At 42.3% G+C, this 22,926-nt stretch overlaps 1 protein-coding gene across 26 annotated transcripts in view; it reads right to left on the bottom strand.

The window, feature by feature from the left end:
- CDK12 (cyclin dependent kinase 12) overlaps positions 1-22,926 on the bottom strand; it is a 106,087-nt gene that overhangs the window by 48,527 nt on the left and 34,634 nt on the right. For all 26 annotated transcript variants that reach the window (XM_063599096.1, XM_063599095.1, XM_063599091.1 and 23 more), the window contains 5 exons: positions 17,585-17,774; positions 9,251-9,307; positions 7,387-7,488; positions 3,210-3,287; positions 1,464-1,580 (listed from right to left, as the gene is read on the bottom strand). In XM_063599096.1, the coding sequence (XP_063455166.1) occupies positions 1,464-1,580; positions 3,210-3,287; positions 7,387-7,488; positions 9,251-9,307; positions 17,585-17,774 (544 nt within the window). The remainder of the gene's footprint in view (positions 1-1,463; positions 1,581-3,209; positions 3,288-7,386; positions 7,489-9,250; positions 9,308-17,584; positions 17,775-22,926) is intronic.

Consider the following 22,926-nt stretch of genomic DNA (forward strand, 5'->3'; position numbering starts at 1 on the left):
GAATCACTTAAACCCAGGAGGCGGAGGTTGCAGTGAGCTGAGATGATGCCACTGCACTCTGGCTTGGGCAACAAGAGTGAAACCCCATCTCAAAAACAAACAAACGAGAAATGCTGTGCTATAACACAAGTAAAAAATATGGCCAATTCTGGCTAGGTGTGGTGGGCTTACACCTATAATCCCAGCTCTTTGGGAGGCTGAGGTGGGCAGATCACTTGAGGTCAGGAGTTCAAGACCAGCCTGGCCAACATGGTGAAACCCCATCTCTACTAAAAATACAAAAATTAACTGTGCATGGTGGCGGGTGCCTGTAATTCCAGCTACTTGGAAGGCTGAGGCAGGAGAATTGCTTGAACCTGGGAGACGAAGGTTGTGGTGAGCCAAGATCGCGTCACTGCACTCCAACCTGGGTGACACACACAAAAATATGGCCAGTTCTATCCATCTATTAAAGTTAAAAAAAGTAAAATAAAATAACAGAGAGGGGAAAAAAGTAAGAAGAAAACAAAACCAAAACATGGCCAGGCGTGGTAGCACGAGTGATCTTCCTGCCTCAGCCTCTCAAAGTTTAAGCCCAGCACTTTGGGGGGCTGAGGCAGGAAGAGCACTTGAGCCCAGGAGCTCAAGACCAGCCTGGGCAACATTAGCAGACCCTATCTCTACACGGAAAAAAAAAAATGCCAGGTGTGGTGGCGGGTGCCTGTGGTCCCAGCTATTCAGAAGGCTATGGTGGGGCCGGACGCAGAGGCTCACGCCTATAATCCCAGCACTTTGGAAGGCAGAGGTGGGTGGATCACAAAGTCAGGAGTTCAAGACCAGCCTGGCCAACATGCTGAAACCCTGTCTCTACTAAAAATACAAAAATTAGCTGGGTGCAGTGGCAGAGGCCTGTAATCCCAACTACACTGGGAGGCTGAGGCAGGAGAATCACTTGAACTCGGGGGGCAGAGGTTGCAGTGAGCCAAGATCATGCCACTGCACTCCAGCCTGAGTGGCAAAGTGAGACTCTGTCTCAAAAATAAAAATAAAAAAAAAAATAAAAGAAGGCTAAGGTGGGAGGATTGCTTGAGCCCAGCAGGTCAAGGCTGCAGTGAGCCCTAAACGTGCCACTGCACTCCAGCCTGGACAACAGAGCAAGACCCTGTCTCAATTTAAAAAAACAAACAAACAAAACCCATGAAGCCAACAATTCCATTCTCTTTTTCTCATGGAAAGATCAAGAAGGCTATGAGAAAATTTATATATTGTTCAAAATAAAATGGTTTTCTATTGTCTAAAGCCTTCAGAAGAGAAAATTACAAAAGGGCTATGATAAAACTCATATACTGTTCGAAACTAAAATGTTTTCCTACACTGTGTTGCCATGATAAACTGGGACAACATTAACTACCCAGACCAGGAAAAAGCCAAGTCCCAACACCAGCCAGACACAGAAACGAGATGTTCATTTTCCCCAAACTCACAAAGAGAATTCTTCTCGTAGACGCCTTCGATATTGCTTCTTCGGTTTCATGGTGTTGAAGTAGGGCAGTTTGATAACATCAGGCCACACAGCTGGACAAGGGCTACCACAAAGTCGGCTGAAAACAAAGCAAAAGCAAGAACAATGGAGTGAGTGAGTCAACATCATGAATTCTGGAGGTTTCAGAAGCAGAAATTATTACCTCCTGAGGTCTGGGGAATCTTTGGTTATTACATTACAGGGCATGCAGAAAGGAAAATATGACATTACTGCTTTAAGGGCAGAAAGGCAGAGAACAGAAAGAACTGGTTATAACAGAGCAAAGAAAAAATACTCGGATAATAATCCTAAATGATCCACATTATTTGGATTTGTGAAATGTTTTAATCCCCCCATACAGGTTTTTATTACCAGTTTTGTTCTGTTCAGTTAATAGTAATTACAAAGGGCTAACATGATCCTATAGTATCCCTATAGGGTAAACTGTGAGATGAGAAGAGAGTATAAGACTGAAAATTTTGAGAGATAATCAACAGTTTACCAAATAACAACAACAAAAATATCACCTTTATCACCTTTAAAAAATGTCTACATTGGCTGGGCACGGTGGCTCACGCCTGTAATCCCAGCACTTTGGGAGGCCGAGGTGGGCGGATCATGAGGTCAGGAGATCGAGACCATCCTGGCTAACATGGTGAAACCCCGTCTCTACTAAAAATACAAAAAAATGAGCCGCGTGTGGTGGTGGGCACCTGTAGTCCCAGCTACTCGGGAGGCTGAGGCAGGAGAATGGCTTGAACCTGGGAGGTGGAGCTTGCAGTGAGCCGAGATCACGCCACTGCACTCCAGCCTGGGTGACAGAGCAAGACTCCATCTCAAAAAAAAAAAAAAGTCTACATTAGGCTGGTGTGGTGGCTCACGTGTGTAATCCCAGCACTTTGGGAGGTCAAGGTGGGAGGACTGTTTGAGCCCAGGAGTTCCAGTCCAGACAACAAACATAATGAGACCCTATCTCTACAAAACAAATGAACGAAAAATAGCTGGGACTACAGGTGTAGTCCAAGCTACTCAGGAGGGTAAGGTGGGAGGATCACTTGAGTGCAGGAGTTTGAGGCTGCAGTGAACTATGATCACACCACTGCACTCCAGTCTAGGTGACAGAGCGAGACCCTGTCTAAAAAAAAAAAATACAAAAAACATTATTAGCCTGCTATATTCTTCCCTTTAATTTTATTGAAAAAAACAAAACAAAAACAAACCCACCCAAATGCCAGCCCAATCCTGGGCTTTCCCCATATTTTCTATTATAGGTTGTATTTTATAACTATTTACATGCTATATACCTTACTAAACTCTAAATTCTTTGAAGGCGGGGACCTATTTTTAATCTCTGAATCCTAAAGTTTAACGTTAAAAGTAATCTGTTGTATAACAGGCTCAATAAATGTTTGCTGAATAAATTTAATCTAATCTGAGCTATGAATGGAAGAGCCATCCCAAAAATGGTATGCTTTTATATGAAAAGCTAATAAAAAATATGCAAAGTAAGATCTAAAAATTAGGTGAAATAAAACTTCTTTATATGTATAGCCTATGACAAAATATATGGTAAACCTGACTGAGTAAAGAGAAACTTACTTGGACATAAGAAACATAAACTCATTCAGAATGACTAGAAAGTGTTAGAAACTGGAGGATGAGAATACCTATCACACCTGGGCACTCAAGAGCACATGTACAGCTGTACCTGATCAGTTCTAGCTGAGCCAGTTCCAGATTGGCTTGAAAAATAGGCTTCTTTGTGAACAGTTCCCCAAGAATACATCTAGAAAAGGTAAAATTGAGAGGTCAGAAGAGAAATTCTTAGAGCCTATTTAAAGTGTCTCAAAAAATTTTTATATTATTGATATGTCGGATTGCAACCAAGATAAATAGCCCCAAATTTCAGTGTCTGAGTTTCCAAAGAGAAAATATTTCTTGCAGTGAAACAGACAGTATAAAGGATTTAAATTTGCCAGCAGATCAAACTTTTGCCACCTATTAAGGACACTCTATAATCAGAGAAAGGGAGTCAAGAGTCTTTTTCTATCATGCCATTGTAATTAAGGAAATAACTAAAGACAATTTTACAAGGTTGCTCAAAAGTAAAGAACAATACTAACAAAAAATAAATAAACAAGGATGCTCTCTGCAGTTAGTTTCTATAAAGTTTGAATTCATTTTTGTCATTAATCTGCTCTGTAGAAGATGCACTATACTATAGCCTTCTTGGCACTATATTTCAAATAAAATAATTTACTGTCATCAGCTAGGATCAGTTGGACTTTTTTTATTTTTATTTTTTGAGATAGAGTCTCACTCTGTCACCCAGGCTGGAGTGCAGTGGCGCAATCTCCACTCACTGCAACCTTTGCCTCCCGGGTTCAAGTGATTCTCTGCCTCAGCCTTCCAAGTAGCTGGGACTACAGGCATGCACCACCATACCCGGCTAATTTTTTTGTATTTTTAATAGAATCTAGTGAATCTAACATGAATAAATCTCAAATCATTTATGCTGATTAAAAGAGTGGGGGGAGTATATACTATATAATTCCATTTGTGTAAAATTCTAGAAATAGAAATTATAGTGACAGAACGCAGAACAGTGGTTTGCCTGGGAATGGGAGGGTATGGGTAGAGGAAAGGGATTACAAAAGGGCACAAGGAAACTGTGGTGGGTGATCATTATCTTGGCTGTGTTGATGGTTTTACTGGTGGATATGTTATGTCAAAACATATCAAAATATATGCAGTTTATTTTATACTTCAATAAAAAAGGCTTAAATATTGAATGAATTTGATAAGGCTATACTAAAGTTTTCTGTACTATTCCTGTAACTTTTCCATACATTGAAATTATTTCAAAATAAAATAAAGGCTGAGCATGGCAGCTCATGTCTGTAATCCCAGCACTTTGGGAGGCCTAGGCAGGAGGATCACTTGAAGCCAGGAGTTCAAGACCAGCCTGGCAACATACGAAGACCACATCTCAAAGATTACATGAATATTCCATACTTTTTGTTACATGCCTGAAATTTTTCATTTTTTTAAAGTGGGGAAAGAAAAAAAAAGGTCGATGAATCTGTCTGACCTATGCTTTGAAATGAGACAAATACAAAACCAAATTTATACTTTTATTTTAAAATTCTTTAGTTTGACTTAATTTGAGAAAGCAAAACGAACCTAGCTTTTTAAGTAGCACTTTTCTGTTAGAATTTGGACCTTTAAACGAATTACGTTAAAACAACTTCAAAGACAAATTCTTACTTCCTATATTCTCTCAAACCCTATTCAGAGATGGAAAAGTAAAAACAAAATTTAGGCCAGGCTCAGTGGCTGATGCCTGTAATCCTGGCACTTGGTGAGGCCAAGGTGGGAAGATTGCTTGAGCCCAGGAGTTTGAGACCAGGCTGGGCAACATAGTGAGATCCCAACTCTATAAAAAGAAAAAAAAAGTAAAATTTAATTCTGTTTTCAACATTAACTGCCACATCAAGTTCTAAGTGCAATGTTGTCGTCACAGCAGGTAAAATCAAGAGACATTTAAAAAAGAAAAGAAGAAAAAAAAAACCACTAGGTTTTGAGACTCCTGACATAATTTGCTGTACTAGTCTTTCTAGTTTCTCCTCTTGATTCTAATTTGCACACTGAACTGTCATACCAATTCTCTATAAAAAATCCCATAAAAATATCTTCAGAGAGACTACCATGAATCACCAAAGTAGTAAGTTCACATCAAAACTCAAACAAAATCTTAATTCAATGAGCCACTGGGCTTTGAAGAATGTCTAACTTTCTGTAGTTTTAATTTCCAATTGTGTTTTTCTGTTTTCTTTTCTTTTGGTTTCCAGTCCTTTGGTGGGAAGACATCTTCATTATGTAATCAACACTTTGCTACTGCTCTGAGGTGGCAGGCTGCACAGACTGAAATAATAGTACCGAACAGAGCTATGAACTTTCCTCATGCATCTTAATGGGGCGTTAACTTTAGAGCCTAGTTGTGACAATTTAAATGCTAATACTGTTAAAGCAAATTGTCCAGAACAAAAACACACCCAGCTTGAGTCAGTAAAATTTAACTAAAGCTTTATTTTATTTGGGTAGGCTACCACAGAAATTATGCTCTTTCTCCATCATTCTGTTGAATTTTAAAATAAAACCCCTGTAGTGCTCCTCTTAAAGACTGACATTAATAGAGGAAGGAAAAGAATGGAAAGAAGTGATTTGCTCCACTGGGAAGTATATATGTCAGAATTGTAAAGTATAAAGGTCAAGGACAGTGTGTGACTGGGCATAAATCATACAACGTAAGATACAATTAACAAACATGGCCAATTTAAAACATCCATGCCCCAACACACAAACTGTAGTTTCTAAATATCATTTTCCAGTAAAAGGAACTAAGACTCCTTAGAGAAATGGATGATTCCAGGTTTGGGGCAGGAAATGAACAGGACAAGCTTGGAACCAAAAACAAGATGTTTTCTACTGTAACACTACTATGGTGTGTCAAAAGGACTCAAAATATAACCTGAATAAGCTCCCACTGGCCAAAGACTGGACAGTTTGAACAAGAATAAGGATAATAACCACAGTGGATTAAAATACATGAAATAAGTTTAAATCCACGAATTCATAATAAAACCAAAAAACGAAAACATTTTTCATTGGTCATCTTTGAAGGATACTAGGAAACTACTTCATTATTTTGAAAACCGTTATATAAAATGAAAGAATTAACTTTTATCCTACCTTTTCTATATTATTTAGACCTGAGTTCAGCCAAACAGATGGGAGGATATCTTTATATAAGTATTCCAATAAGAAATGATATAATTAGAATGTGACCATCATAAAATAACCACAAATTAATTAACAGATGTGGGCAATGGCCAAGTAACTGTTAACATCCCAAAAAAAGACAATTACGTATTATGTAAAGTGGTATGTGTGTATAAATCTGCTCATTTAGAACTGCCCTAATAAGGCCATAATAAAAAGCTGACTAGTTTGTACTGGATTGTTTTGTTTTGTTGTTTCAAAATTCTCCACAGACAACATACTCATTTACTGCTTGTACTCTCTGGGCAGAGGCTCCCACTGCTCCCCACCTTCCAACTCTGATGTACCACTTATTATATAACTTTTGTTAGAAGTACTCAAAACCAACTGTAAAGTAGTTTCAGGGTCTACTACCCTGACCCTGGGTGGGTGGTTAGGAATCAACCTTTAATCCATTTACAATTTGCTAAAAGTAAAAAAGATAAGCTGGGTATGGCAACATACGCCTGTAGTCACAGCTATTCAGGAGGCTGAGGCAGGAGGACTGCTTGAGCCCAGGAGTTCAAGGATATAGCATGCTGTGATCATACTTATGAACAGCCACTGGACTCCAGAATGGGCAACATAGAAAGACTCCATCTCAAACAACAAAAAGATAAAAAATCATGCTAAAAAATACATATATATCATCACAAGGATACAATCTGCGAAATCCAGACTATAAAAGGCTGGATAGGACAAGTGAAATAGTTTCTTCTAATGAAATTATAAGGAAACAAAATAAATCAAAATTAGGTAACACAGAAGGAGAATGTAAAATTAAAAGATTTGATGTAATCAATTGCAAGCTATGAACCTTACTTGGGTATCTTATTTGGATCTCAATTCAAAGTTTAAACAAAAAAAAGAAGAAATCTGTTTTTTAAAAAAAGGGTCTCTGACATTAAGAAATATTCAACAGATTTCCCGGAAATCTGGCCAAAAGTTTATCGCCATCCTTCTGAACTTAAGAAGAGCTCTAAAAAGCCAATGTACAGAGAAAACAAAGTACAAGTCAACAGTATGTAAGTTACAGACAAAAGAAAAAGTTAACAGAACCTTACCCACAGCTCCAAACATCTATGGCTGGTGTGTAACGTTCCTCTCCTAGCAGTAGTTCTGGAGGTCGGTACCACAAAGTAATGACTTTGTTTGTGTAAGGGCGACTGAAATATAAAAAACAACCATGACATAAACTTACAGTGGCTTCGATGAAAAATATTCACATAACTAAATGCAAATAGAAATAGGTGCCAAATGAAGATGAGACTGAAAGACAAATCCAGAGCAACCTAACACTCCAAAAGCAAACTGTTCAGAAGTAGGAGATGAAGAAATAACTTCCATGCCTGGCATGGTGGCTCATGCCTGTAATACCAGCACTTTGGGAGGCCTAAAGGGGAGAATCATTTGAGGCCAGTCCAAGACCAGCCTGGTCAACATAGCAAGATCTCTTTTTTTTTTTTTTTTTTTTTTTTGAGACAGAGTCTGGCTCTGTCCCTCAGGCTGGAGTGCAGTGGCGCCATCTTGGCTCATTGCAAGCTCCGCCTCCCAGGTTCACGCCATTCTCCTGCCTCAGCCTCCCAAGTAGCTGGGACTACAGGCGCCCGCCACCACACTCCACTAATTTTTTGTATTTTTAGTAGAGACAGAGTTTCACCGTGTTAGCCAGAATGGTCTTGATCTCCTGACCTCATGATCCACCCACCTCGGTCTCCCAAAGTGCTGGGATTACGGGCGTGAGCCACCGCGCCTGGCCTATTAAAAAAAAAAGAAAAAAGGCCAGGCACGGTGGCTCACGCCCATAATCCCAGCACTTTGGGAGGCCAAGCCAGGCAGATCACCTAAGGTCGGGAGTTTGAGACCAGCGTGACCAACATGGAGAAACCCCATCTCCACTAAAAATACAAAATTAGCCGGGCATGGCAGCACATGCCTGTAATCCCAGCTAGTCAGGAGGCTGAGGCAGGGGAATCGCTTGAACCTGGGAGGCAGAGGTTTCAGTGAGCCAAGATTGTGCCATTGCACTCCAGCCTGGGCAACAAGAGCAAATCTCCAGGAAAAAAAAAGAAAAAGGAAAAGAAGAGAAGAGAAGAGAGAAAAAAATAACTTCCATTCTAATTTATTTATTCCAGCCAAGGGACGATTCAAGAATTTAGATAAAATTTGCTGCCTAAAATGTAAGTGATAACGCTTTCAGATAATTAGGGAACTCTGACAGTTGTTGCAACTTGCAGAATACTAGAACATCTAGGAATAAAAAAGATTCTTGGCCGGACGCAGTGGTGGCTCACGCCTGTAATCCCAGCACTCTGAGAAGCTGAGGCAGATGAATCACGAGGTCAGGAGTTTGAGACCAGCCTGGCCAACATGGTGAAACCCCGTCTCTACTAAAAATACAAAAAATTAGCTGGGCGTAGTGGCGGGCACCTGTAACACCAGCTACTCGGGAGGCTGAGGCAGGAGAATGGTGTGAACCCAGGAGGCGGAGGTTGCAGTGAGCCGAGATCACGCCACTGCACTCCAGCCCAGGTGACAGAGTGAGACTCCGTCTTCCAAAAAAAAAAAAAAAAGAGAGAGAGATTCTTGCCCAGGTGCGGTGGCTCATGTCTGTAATCCCGGCACTTTGGGAGGCTGAGGCAGGTAGACAGCTTGAGCCCAGGAGTTCAAGACTAACCTAGGCAACATAGCAAAACCCCGTCTCTACTAAAAATACAAAAATTAGCCAGGTGTGATGGCACCCACCTGTGGTTCCAGCTACTTGTGAGACTAAGGTGGGAGAATCACCTGAGCCCACAGAGGTTGAGGCTGCAGCGAGCTGAGATCAAGCCACGCACTCCAGCCTGAGCAACAGAATAAGATCCTGCCTCAAAAAAACAAAACAAAACAAACCTTATTTCCCACATGTAATTTTAATTAATGCCTTACCTCTCTTCAGAGCTATAGAGCCGAGCAAGTCCAAAATCTGCTAGTTTGATTTGCCCACTGTAAAACAAAAAACAATTATTTTCATAAGCAATAGCAGTGGCCTCCAAAATACACCTGAAAAGTCATGCGCCAAGTTAGGGGTAAAGGAATTACAAAAATAAATTTTAACTTCTGCTCTCTTTGTTCTACTCTTTTCTCTTTCTTTTTAAAAAATTTTATACAATACCCAGTTCATGATTACTTCTACTCTTAACACTCAATCCCCCTAATTAAACCTTTTTTGACTACTTCAATTATAATGCCTTACGCTTAAAAAAAAAAAAAAAACTATTATTACATTTTCTGAATTTGACTCCTTAGCTAAATTTATTTCATGGTAAACAACAGTACCTAGAACGTGCTAGATTAAATACTTATTGTTGGGAAAAAAAAGAAATGAGCTGTTCTAGATTGAGAAAGATTTAAGAGGGCCAACAGTCTGGGCATGGTGGCTCACACCTGTAGTCCCAGAACTTTGGGAGGCCACTGCACTCCAGCCTGGGCAACAGAGCAAGACCCTATCTCTGAAAAAACAAGCAAAGAAACCCAGTTTCCTGGGCCCCATTCTTAGAGATGCTGACTCAGTAGAACATGGCTCATGAATCTGCATTTCTAACAGGCCCATACGTGATGCCAATGCAGCTGGCCTGAGAATCAGGCTTTGAGAATCACTTCAAGGAGATCCCAACCATGTTTCACTCTGCTAATTTTTTTTTTTTTTTTTTTTTTTTTTTGAGACAGAGTCTCACTCTATTACCTAGGCTGGAGTGCAATGGTGTAACCCTGGCTCACTGCAGCCTTGATGATCTCCCAGGTTCAAGTGATTCTCCAGCCTCAGCCTCCCGAGTAGCTAGGACTATAGGTGTGCACCAATATGTCCAGCTAATTATTTTATTTTTTGTAGAGACAGAGTTCCCCTATGTTGCCTAGGCTGGTCTTAAATTCCTGTGCTCAAGTGATCCTCCCTCCTCAGCCTCCCAAAGGGCTGGGAGTACAGGCATGGGCCACCATGACTGGCCTCTGCTCAGTATTCTATCCTTGACAGTGATATAAAGGAATTTTTTTTTTTAAGTTCCAGGGTACATGAGGTTTGTTACGTAGGTAAATGTGTGCCATGGTGGTTTGCTGCACCTATTGACCCATCGCCTAAGTATTAAGCCCAGCAGGCATTAGCTATTTTTCCTGATGCTCTCTCTCCTCCTGCATGAAGGAATATTTTTGAAAACTGCAAGACGAGATGTTGGGAATCTATTTTAAAACTATTTATTTATTGGAGGGGGTGGGCAATGCAAAAAAACCCAACAACTACTTATTGACTACTTTGGATTAATGATATTTATCTAAATTCATGTAACCTGTTTAGTCATATTTACAGCCTTGCTACTTCTTGGGACATGAAAAGCCAGCTCACTCTCTTATAGGAAGCTGGTGTAGGTGTCTAATAGTTCAGATCAGGCAAAAAAGTGAGCTACAGATTGTGCATCCAAATCCAAAAATGTGAAATCCAAAATTTTTCAGAACCTTTCCCTCCCCCCCCCGTCTGAAGCGAAATCTGAAACTTTTTGAGTGCCAACATGACACTCAAAGGAAATGCTCACTGGAACATTTCAGATTTTGGATGTTCAGAACCAGTAAGTATAATGTAAATATTCCAAAATCTAAAAAAAATCTGAAATCCAAAAGAATTCTCGTCTCAAGCACAGGGGATACTCAACATGTAGTACAGAAAAGAGGCCAAGAGGTGCTCCCCAAAATATGGACATGTGACAATATTAAAACAAGGTAACTACTAGCAACAAACTTCTACATTAAATCAATGCTTATTCCTAGTGAAGTTAAAGGTACCCTATCCACTTGCCCCAAACACCATTACATTAAGTTAAATTTATAAGCAAATTGTGAGAAAAGCAACAAGAAATAGTTAACTTATATTAAGACAAAGATGATTCCTCAAATTACTTGGCATCCTTACTCTGAAAGCCTGAAATGATGTAAGATTCAAGGCACATAGTAGGACTGAAAGTCAAAATGGAAATGGATATATAGTTACAGAAATCAGTGTAGACCTGAATATCACCAGCATCTAACATATTTCCTGCCTGGCTCATACTACGTACTAAATAAATGTTTATTAAACGAATTTAGTCTGCTACAGAACCTGCTGATAGCACTTTTTTTTTTTTTTTAAGACTGAGCTTCAATCTTGTTGCCGAGGCTGGAGTGCGATGGCGCTATCTTGGCTCACTACAACCTCTGCCTCCCGAGTAGCTGGGATTACAGGCATGTGCCACCACGCCCGGCTAATTTTGTATTTTTAGTAGAGATGGGGTTTCTCCATGTTGGTCAGGCTGGTCTTGAACTCTCTACCTCAGATGATCCGCCTGCCTCGGCCTCCCAAAGTGCTGGGATTACAGGCATGAGCCACCGCGCCCGGCCGCTGATAGCACTTTTACTGACTCCCACTTTTCCTTCCAACTAAACCATTAAGGTGACTCAGTATGAAGTGTGAAAGTACTTGTAACTTTTTGCAATATAAAATAGAACAGGCTGGGCGCAGTGGCTCACGCCTGTAGTCCCAACACTTTGGGAGACCGAGGCAGGCGGACCACTTAAGTCAGGAGTTTGAGACCAGCCTGGCCAACATGGTAAAACCCCGTCTCTACTAAAAATACAAAAATTAGCTGGGCGTGGCGGCAGACACCTGTAGTCCTAGCCACTTGGGAGGCTGAGGTGGGAGAATCGCTTGAACCTGGGAGGCGGAGGTTGCAGTGAGCTGAGATTGTGCCACTGCACTCCAGCCTGGGTGACACAGCGAGACTCCATCTCAAAAAATAAAATATAAAATAAGTAAATAAACAAAATAAAATAAAATACAAAAGAAGTGCCATCATATTGTTTATGTCCTGTCTCAAAGGAATAAGGTGAATATAGAAATATCTGGAGAATCCTTTCTGAGACCATGGTTTAACATTTTTGCCTTTTGAGAAGAACTTCAAGTACACAGTGCCTCCACTCACTCCCAGTTCAGCCCTCTTTCACATAATACTTCCTTCCCTTGCCTGCCTGGACCCCTTGGTTAATTAACCAAACTATTGTCTTCCTGGTTGCCTTAGCTTGTGATATAGCTAATCCCTAAGTCCCTAATTCTGGATCATTAGAAAAATCTGCCTTTTCTGCTCTACCTAGAGAGCTGAACACAAGTGTAAAGAATAAAAATCATATAATTGGCGAGGCATGGTGGCTCGCGTCTGTAATCCTAGCACTTTAGGAGGCTGAGGTGGGTGGATCACTTGAGGTCAGAGGTTTGAGACCCAGCCTGGCCAACACGGTGAAACCCCGTCTCTACTAAAAATACAAAAATTAGTCAGGCGTGGTGGCATGCGCCTGTATTCCCAACTACTCGGAAGGCTGAGGCAGGAGAAGGGCTTGAACCGGGAGGCAGAGGTTGCAGTGAGCCGAGATAGCGCCACTATATTCCAGCCTGGTGACAGAGTGAGACTCCATCTCAAAAAAAAAAAAAAAAAAATCATATAATCATATTGTATGGTGTCACTGCAAAATGTGTGATTTCCTCTCTCTGTTAATTCCTGAATGCTGCTGGTTAGTCCTTTTACTTGTCTGTAATCAGCAACTTCCATTCAGCATGGCTGTCATTACAGACCTCTGGCATTCTCCTTAATGCTCTAATCCATCCCCTACCCTTTTACACTTACTTAGTAAATGACCTTTTTCAGTGAAAAAATTAAAGTCATTAGGTGAGAGGTCCTTAACATCCTACCTTTTACCAGTAAACTTACTTCCATCTATAATTTTACTTTCCTCTTTCCTTTTAATTACAGTCATCCCTTAGTATATCTACGCAATTGGTTCCAAGACTCCCACATATACCAAAATTCAAGCAAACTCAAGTCCTGCAGTACACTTTATAGAACCTGCATATATGAAACACTGGTACTCCATATAAACAGGTTGCATATACTGCAAACACTGTTTTTTATTTGTCTTTGGTTGGATAAAATCTGTGTATAAGTGGACATGCCACAGTTCAAACCTGCGTTGTTCAACGGTCAATGGTACATAAAAAGCATGTCAATCTCTTTTCTTGACCAAGGATAATCAATCCCTCCACCTGTGGCCTTGATCCCATCTATTCTAGAAATATGCTCCTTTAAATTATTTTGGTTCTTTCCCAAATCTTTTTTTTTTTTTTTTTTTTTTTGAGACGGAGTCTCGCTCTGTCACCAGGCTGGAGTGCAGTGGTGCGATCTCAGCTCACTGCAACCTCCACCTCCCGGGTTCAAGTGATTCTCCTGCCTCAACCTCCTGAGTAGCTGGGACTACAGGCACGCACCTCCACACCCAGCTAATTTTTATATTTTTAGTAGAGACGGGGTTTCACCATGTTGGCCAGGATGGTCTCGATCTCTTGACCTCGTGATCTGCCCGCCTTGGCCTCCCAAAGTGCTGGGATTACAGGCGTGAGCCACCGCGCCTGGCCTTTTTTTTTTTGAGACGGAGTCTTGCTCTGTTGCCAGGCTGGAGTGCAGTGGCGCGATCTCAGCTCACTGCAACCTCTGTCTCCTGGGTTCAAGTGATTCCGCTGCCTCAGCCTCCCAAGTAGCTGGGATTACAGGCATGCGCCACCATGCCCAGCTAATTTTTTGTATTTTAGTAGAGACGGGGTTTCACCATGTTGGACAAGATGATCTTGAACGCCTGACCTCATGATCCGTCCGCCTCGGCCTCCCAAAGTGCTGGGATTACAGGTGTGAGCCACTGCGCCTGGCCCCCAAATCTTCAACTGCTCCCTTTTTATAGATTTCCTTTCTCCTTAGCGTTTTTTTTTTTTTTTTTTTTTTTGAGACAGGGTCTTGTTCTGTCACCCAGGATGGAGTGCAGTGGTGGCAATCTCTGCTCACTGCAACCTCTGTGTCCCAGGTTCAAGCAATTCTCATGCCTTGGCCTCCCACGTGGCTGGGATTAGACGCGTGCACCACCAAGCTCAGCTAATTTTTGTACTTTTAGTAGAGACAGAATTTTGCTATGTTGGCCAGGCTGGTCTCGAACTCCTAGCATCAAGTGACCTGCCCACTTCAGCCTCCCAAAGTGTTAGGATTACACATGTGAGCCACCACGTTGGCCTCCCCTTAGCATTTAAATATATTCAAATCTCTGCCATCCTTAAAATTAAAAATTAAAGACACCCCCTACCAGTACCTTCCCATTAACTGTGCTACTCATCCCCTTACTCCACACTAATTATCACTATTGACCTTTTAATTTTCAGATTCTCTTATAATTTGCCTGCATCATCTGACATCAATCACCACTCCCTTCTTAAACTTGCCTATCTTGCATTCATATTTTCCTTATTTTCTTCCTATCTCTCTGACCATCTCTCTTGGGTTACATTTCTGACATCTTTTCTATGTTCTGTAACTACCAACTCTGTATTGGTAGTTTGGAATTCCCAAATGACCATATGCTATTAAATATCACTACCCTGGATATATAAAAGACATATTCAAAAGAGATTTGCCTGTTACTCCATCCATCCTACTCTTCCATCTTCCTTGTATTGACTAGTAGTGCCACCCATCTAGCTAGTTTTTCAAGTCAGAAACCTGTGAGTTATCTTACTTTCTCTAATTCATTATCTACCATACACTCACTCAACCAAAGTCTACAGATCTACCGAGTCCATCCCTTACTAGTGGTGTCTGGGTTATTTCCAGCACTGACCATTTATTACGAAGTTCTTAGAGGGTCTCTCTGCCTCCAGTTTATCAGCATAAACTGATAATTTGGTGACCTTTCCAAAACAGAAGATTGACTGTGTCTCTCTTCTGTATAAAATGATTTGGTCTCATTTGGAATCCAACTCTGCTCTTCTCTCTCTCTTGCCACCTGTTCGCTCTCTTCCTTGCCCAGCTGACGACCCTTCACCATTTTCTCCAGGCCATCTCACCCACAGGTCTGAGTAGACAGAGCTAAATGGGTAAGGGAAGAGGCTGGATGGATCAGGCTAGACCACAGGATTCCTGTATCCTGCTTAGCAACCTGACAAGGAAATTCAATTTAGTCTGGAACCTCATCAGCTTTCTGACTCTGGAAGGTCAGGAACCAAAAGAGGCCTTACCCACCAGAGAGGACACCAAACGGAGCTGCAATTATTCCCTGCTTTGAGACATCTCCTCATGGAGGAGTAAAGGGAACAGCAGAAAGTATATTATACTATAGGCCAGAAAGTTGCGAGCTAATAGCTATTAAGTTCTTAATGCATTATTTACTATAGATGTAGAGTCACCCACTTCCAACTTTACTGGGAATTATGAATCAGAGAAAGCAACATAAAGAAACACTCTTTTGGCCGGGCGCAGTGGCTCACGCCTGTAATACCAGGACTTTGGGAGGCCAAGCGGGGCAGATCACTTGAGGTCAGGAGTTCGAGACCAGCCTGGTCAATATGGTGAAATCCCGTCTCTACTAAAAATAGAAAAATTAGCTGGGCGTGGTGGTGGGCACCTGTAATCCCAGCTACTTGGGAGGCTGAGGCAGGAGCATCGCTTGAACCCAGGAGTTGGAGGTTGCAGTGAAATCCTGCCATTGCACTCCAGCCTGGGCGACAGAGTGAGACTCAGTCTAAGATTATTTCTTTTTTTGAGATGGAGTCTTGCTCTGTCGCCTGGGCTGGAGTGTAGTGGATTGATCTCGGCTCACTGTAACCTCTACCTCCTGGGTTCAAGTGATGCTGATCCCTGTCAAATACAGATAAAGTTTAAGTTCCTCAGTGGGGCATGCAAGATCCATAAATGGGCTCTATGTAACTATCCAGCTTCATCTCTTGGCCATTATGTGCTTCCCTCTTCTTGCTCTAGAAATACTGACCTATTTACAGTTTTCCAGACGTAACATGTTATTTTCATGTTTATGTACTTTTGTGCATGCAGCTGCTTCTGCCTAGAAATTTGATCACCCACTGTCAGTTTTTCAGATAAATTCTTATTCATCCCTCAAGGCTACACCTTTCCAGATACTCTCAAATTCAAAGTGAAAAAAAATTGACCTTAACAAATGTTTACTGAATTGAGTAATTTATTTATTTCTCCTGCAAAAGTTTTGAGTTCCAGTGTTCAATCGTCGCATGTGAGCCTTTTACTGCTAAAGCCAGGACAGTCCCAGGTAACCATGCAAGATTGGTTATTCTACACCATAAAGAGGGGAAATGTGTCATAATCTTTCCATGTTCCTATATAGATAATGTCTGTTAGATAAAACTGAACCGGCCAGGCGTGGTGGCTCACGCCTGTAATCCCAGCACTTTGGGAGGCCGAGGTGGGCAGATCACGAGGTCAGGAGATAGAGACCATCCTGGCTAACATGATGAAACCACGTCTCTACTAAAAATACAAAAAAATTAGCTGGGCGTGGTGGCGGGCGCCTGTAGTCCCAGCTACTTGGGAAGCTGAGGCAGGAGAATGGCATGAACCTGGGAGGCAGAGCTTGCAGTAAGGTGAGATCGCGCCACTGCACTCCAGCCTGGGTGACAGAGTGAGACTCCGTTTCAAAAAACAAACAAACAAACAAGTATGCCAGGTGCGGTGGCTCATGCCTGTAATCCCAGCAATTTGGGAGGCTGAGGTGGGTGGATCACGAGGTCAGGAGTTCAAGACCAGCCTGGCCAATATAGTGAAACCCCATCTCTACTGAAAATACAAAAATTAGCAGAGCATGGTGCCGGGCGCCTATAATCCCAGCTACTTGGGAGACTGAGGCAGGAGAATCGCTTGAACCTGGGAGGTGGAGGTTGCAGTGAGACGAGATCACGCCACTGCACTCCACCCTGGGCAAGAAGAGCGAAATTCCATCTTCAAAACAAAACAAAACAAAACAAAAAACCTAGTGTGCATAATACATCTGATATTACCAATGCAGTATAGGCAAATAAACAGAAAAGAAGAAAGCAAATGATAAAAACTTCTGATGAATTAACACCTGTTCATAACCAGATTCCTGTTTGTTTACGCTATTAAAACCTAGGAGTAAGTACTAGGCAGAAAAGGCCAATCACCAACTGCACATCAATGTTTACTCAGAAAGCTGGTAACTGAGAAAAGGCTCAAGAACAGCTAAAGGAGCAGGTATGTTTCTCCCACACTGAACGTAGGGAATATCACTAAATAGTGTGTGAATACTGCACTATTAGGTCTAATTATAATACCAATTAACCATTTGAAACTAAAAAGGTCAGAGGAGAAGAGGAAAGTGCTTAATCTTATTTGGTTACTATGTTACCTGTTATTCAGCAAAATGTTAGAACACTTAATATCCCGATGCAGGAAATTCTTTTTGTGACAGTAATCCAATCCTTCCATTAGCTGTTTCATGAACGACTTGATATGGTCCTCAGAAAAGTGCACCAAACCAGATTCTAGCAGTCCCATTAAGTCATGGTCCATATACTCAAATACAAGGTAAAAGGCACCTACATAAGACGAAAAAAAATTAAAAGCAAGAAAAAAAAAGAATGCTGAAATAACAATGCCTCAAGTCCTAATATAATTTTGGAGTTGACCACAGGTTCTCTAGAAAAAACCCTTGAATTTTACAGATGAAGAAACTGAAACGAAGAGTAGTTGAATAATTAGTCCTTCCTAATAATAAATAACGGAGCTAATATTTGAATTAATCTTCTGTGGCTGGGCGCAGTGGCTGATGCCTGTAATCCCAGCACTTTGGGAGGCCGAGGAGGGTGGGTCACTTGAGGTCAGGAGTTCGAGATCAACCTGTCCAACAAGGTGAATGAAACCTCATCTTGACTAAAAAAAAAATACAAAAATTAGCTGGGCATGGTGGCATGTGCCTGTAATCCCAGCTACTTGGGAGGCCGAGGTGGGAGAATCACTTGAACCCAGGAGCTGGAGGCTGCAGTGAGCTGAGATGGTGCCACTGCATTCCAGCCTGGGCAACAAAGCAAGACTCCTCCTCAAAAAAAAAAAAAAAAAAAAAAAGGAATTAATCTTTTAATTCCTAGTCTAGTACTATATGGACTACTCACCTCTTCATGGGGGCAAGTGCCCTGATCAGGTTGCATTACTAGGCTTTTTTTTAAAGACAGACTCTCACTTTGCCAACCAGACTGGAGTGCAGTGGCACTATCTTGGCTCACTGCAACCTCCGCCTCCTGAGTTCAAGCCATTCTCCTGCCTCAGCTTCCCAAGTAGCTGGGATTACAGGCATGTGCCACCACACCCGGCTAATTTTTGTATTTTGAGTAGAGACGAGATTTCACCATGTTGGTCAGGCTGGTCTCAAACTCCTGACCTCAGGTGATCCGCCTGCCTTAGCTTCCCAAAGTGTTGGGATTACAGGCGTCAGCCATCGTGCCCAGCGTTTTTCTTCTTTTTTTTTTTGAGACAGCGTCTCATTCTGTTGCCCAGGATGGAGTGCAGTGGCATGATCATGGCTCACTATTGCCTCAAACTCCTGGGCTCAAGCGAATCTTCCGCCTCAGCCTCTCATGTAGCTGGGAATACAGGAACAGGCCACCACACCCAGTTAATGTTTTTCATTTTTTGCAGAGACAGGGTCTTGCTATCGTACCCAGGCTGGTCTCTTAACTCTTTGGCTCAGGCAATCCTTCCACCCCAACATCCCAAAATGCTGAGGTCAGAGGCATAAGCCACTGTGCTCAGCCTGTCTTACTAGACTTTAATGACCTAAGTCAGTTAGCAAATTACAGAGCTTAGACCAGATCCAGCCTGCTGCTTGTTGCTGTAAATGAAGTTGTATTTGTAACACAACCATGCCCATTTGTTACATAAAATTGACGACTATTTTGTAAAGGTTTTTAAACAAGTTAATGGGACTCAATACGCCAGGGACATCATAATAAATGTGTTATAAATTATTAGTGAAATTCATAGTACTGGTCAGGCATGGTGGCTCATGCCTGTAATTCCAGCACTTTGGGAGGCCAAGGCAGAAGGATTGCCTGAGGTCAGGAGTTCGAGACCAACCTGGCCAACATGGTGAAACCCCATCTCTACTAAAAAAAAATACAAAAATTAGCCAGGCATGATAGCAGGCGCCTATAATTCCAGCTACACGGGAGGCTGAGGCAGGAGAATCGCTTGAACCCAGCGGGCAGAGGTCGCAGTGAGCTGAGACTGCACCATTGCACTTCAGCCTGGGCAACAAGAGCAAAACTCCGTCTTGAGAAAAAAAAAAAAGAGGCTGGGCGCGGTAGTTCATGCCTGTAATCCCAGCACTTTGGGAGGCCAAGGCGGGCAGATCACTTGAGGTCAGGAGTTCGAGACAAGCCTGCCCAACATGGTGAAACCCTAACTCTGCTAAAAATACAAAAATTACCTGGACGTGGTGGCGTGCACCTGTAATTCCAGCTACTCAGGGAGGCTGAGGCATGACAATCGCTTGAACCCAGGAGGCGGAGGTTGCAGTGAGCCAAGACAGCGGCACTGCACTCCAGCCTGGGCGAAAAGAGCAAGACTCCGTCTCAAAAAAAAAAAAAAAAAAAAAAAAGAAAGAAAGAAAAAAAAAGAAAATCATAGTATTAAAAATTGAGAGAAAAATGAATCAACAAATTTAGGGCTGTGTTCAGTGGCTCATGCCTGTAATCCCCACATTGTGAGGGGCTGAGGTGAGAGGATTGCCTGAGCTTTGGAAACCAGACTGGGCAAAATAGTGAGACACCATTTCCACAAAAAAATTTATAAATTAGCTAGGCATGATGGTGCTTGCCTGTATTCCTGGCTACTTGGGAGGCTGAGGCAAGAGAATCATTTGAGCCCAGGATTTTGAGGCTACAATAAGCTGTGATTGCACCAATGTACTCTAGCCTGGATGAGAAAGCAAGATTCTGTCTACAAAAAATTTAAAAAAGAGAAGGATGGCCGGGCGCGGCGGCTCACGCCTGTAATCCCAGCACTTTGGGAGGCCGAGGCGGGTGGATCACTTGAGGTCAGGAGTTTGAAACCAGCCTGGCCCACATGGTGAAACCCCATCTCTACTAAAAACACAAAACAGCTGGGCATTGTGGCGCACACTTGTAATCCCAGCTACTTGGGAGGTTGAGGCAGGAGAACTGCTTGAACCCAGGAGGTGGAAGCTGCAGTGAGTCGAGATCACACCACTGCACTCCAGCCTGGGCGACTGAGTGAGACGCCGTCTCAAAAAAAAAACAAAATAAAACAAAACAAAAAGACCAGGCTGGGCAACATAGCAAAATCCTGTTTCTACCAAAATTTTTAAAAATCAGCCCGGAGTAGTGTCTAGTCCTAGCTACTTGGGAGGCTGAGTCAGGGGGATCCCTGGAACCCAGGAGTTCAGTTACAGTGAGCTGTGATCATGTCACTGCACTCCAGCCTCGGTGAGAGAGCAAGACTCTGTCCCCAAAAAAAAGAAAGAAAGAGAGAAAGAAAGAGAGAAAGAGAGAGGGAGAGAAAGTAAATAAAACTGGTAACACAGAGAAGACCCAAAATATAAGGAATATAATCCAAAATGACATTCACTGGGTGCGGTGGCCCAAGTTCGTAATCCCAGCACTTTAGGAGGCCAAGGCAAGCGGACTGCTTGAGCCCAGGAGTTAGAGACCAGCCTGTGCAACATAGAGAGATCCTGTTTCTACTAAAAATATAAAAAATCAGCTGGATGTGGTGGTGCATGCCTGTTGCCCCAGCTAATCAGGAGGCTGAGGCATGGAGGATTGCTTGAGCCTGGAGGTTGAGGATGTAATGAGCTATGACCACCGTTGTACTCCAGCCTGGGCAACACACTGAGACTGTCTCAAAAAATAAAAATTAAATTAAAATAATATATAAAATAATAATATCATACTTAACCTATCCAGATGACAATTTTTTTTTTTTTTTTTGAGACAGTCTTGCTCTGCTGCCCAGGCTAAAGTGCAGTAACTCAATCTCGGCTCACTGCAATCTCTACCTCCCGGGTTCAAACAATTCTCCTGCCTCAGCCTTCCCAGTAGCCGGGATTAAAAGTGCCCAGCACCATGCCCAGCGAATTTTCGCATTTTTAGTAGAGAGGGGTTTCACCATGTTGGCCAGGCTTATCTCAAACTCCTGACTTCAAGTGATCTGCCTGCCTTGGCCTCCCAAAATGCTGGGATTATAGGCATAAGCAACCACACCTAGCCCAGATGACAATTTTTTAAAAAGATATACTTGGCCGGGTACAGTGGCTCACACCTGTAATCCCAGCACTTTGGGAGGCCCAGGTGGGCGGATCAGCTGGGGACAGAAGTTTGAGACCAGCCTGGCCAAATGGCGAAACCCTGTCTCTGATAAAGATACAAAAATTAGCCGGCCATGGTGGCGTGCGCCTGTTTAAGCCCAGCTACTCCAAAGGCTGAGGCAGGAGAATCACTTGAACCCAAGAGGCGGAGGTTGCAGTGAGCCAAGATTGCATCACTGCACTCGAGCCTGGGCGACAGAGTGAGACTCCTTCTCAAAATTAAAAAAAAAAAAAAAAAAAAAAAAGATATACTGAATGTTGGGGAGGATACACTGAGATGGACACCCACTGGACATACTAATTTTCTTAAAAGGAATCTGACATTAAATATGAAAATCCATTTGACCAAATAACTCTGTATCAAAAATGCTATACAATGAAAATAAATCATAATGCAAAGATTTATGCAGAAAGATACTCAAGGCATTGTTATTATGTTTTTTGGGGGTTTTTTTGAGACAGAGTTTTGCTCTTGTCACCCAGGCTGGAGTGCAATGGCGTGATCTCAACTCGCTGCAACCTCTGCCTACCAGGTTCAAGTGATTCTCCTGCCTCAGCCTCCCAAGTAGCTGAAGATTACAGGCACTAGCCACCATGCCCAGCTAATTATTGTATTTTTAGTAGAGATAGGGTTTCACCATCTTGGCCAGGCTGATCTCGAACTCCCGACCTCAGGTGATCAACCTGACTCGGCCTCCCAAAGTGCTGAGATTACAGGGGTGAGCCACTGCGCCTGGCCTATTATTTTTTTTTTAAACTGAAAATTGGCAACTAATTGCTCAACAGGGACTGGTAAATTTGGATTCACCTATGTTTACGCATAAACATTAAAATTTGTTAATGATATGAGAAATTGCTTATGACAAGTTATACAACACGAAATAACCTTTAATCTCAGCTTTGTTAAAATAAATACAGTAGATATGGCATAAAGTACTAAAAGCAGGGCTGAGTGTGGTGGCTCACCCTTGTCATCCCAGCTCTTTGGCAGGCTGAGGTGGATGACTGCCTGAGGTCAGGAGTTTGAAACCAGCCTGGCCAACATGGTGAAACCCGCTCTCTACTAAAATTATAAAAATTAGCCGGGAGTGGTGGCACATGCCTGTAATCCCAGCTACCCGGGAGGCTGAGGCAGGAGAATTGCTTGAACCTGGGAGGTGGAGGTTGCAGTAAGCCAAGATCGAGCCAATGCACTCCAGCCTGGGTGAGAGAGTGAGACTCTGTCTCAAAAAACAAAAACAAAAACAAAAAGAACTAAAAGCAAATATACCAAAATGTATTAATACTTCAGTGGTTTTCCATGGATGGTAGTATATTGGGAGGAAGTGGGAGATAAATTACTACCATCTTTTTTTTTTTTTTTTTTT

The sequence above is a fragment of the Pan paniscus genome, chromosome 19, assembly GCF_029289425.2.
Source record: "Pan paniscus chromosome 19, NHGRI_mPanPan1-v2.0_pri, whole genome shotgun sequence".
NCBI lineage: Eukaryota > Metazoa > Chordata > Mammalia > Primates > Hominidae > Pan > Pan paniscus.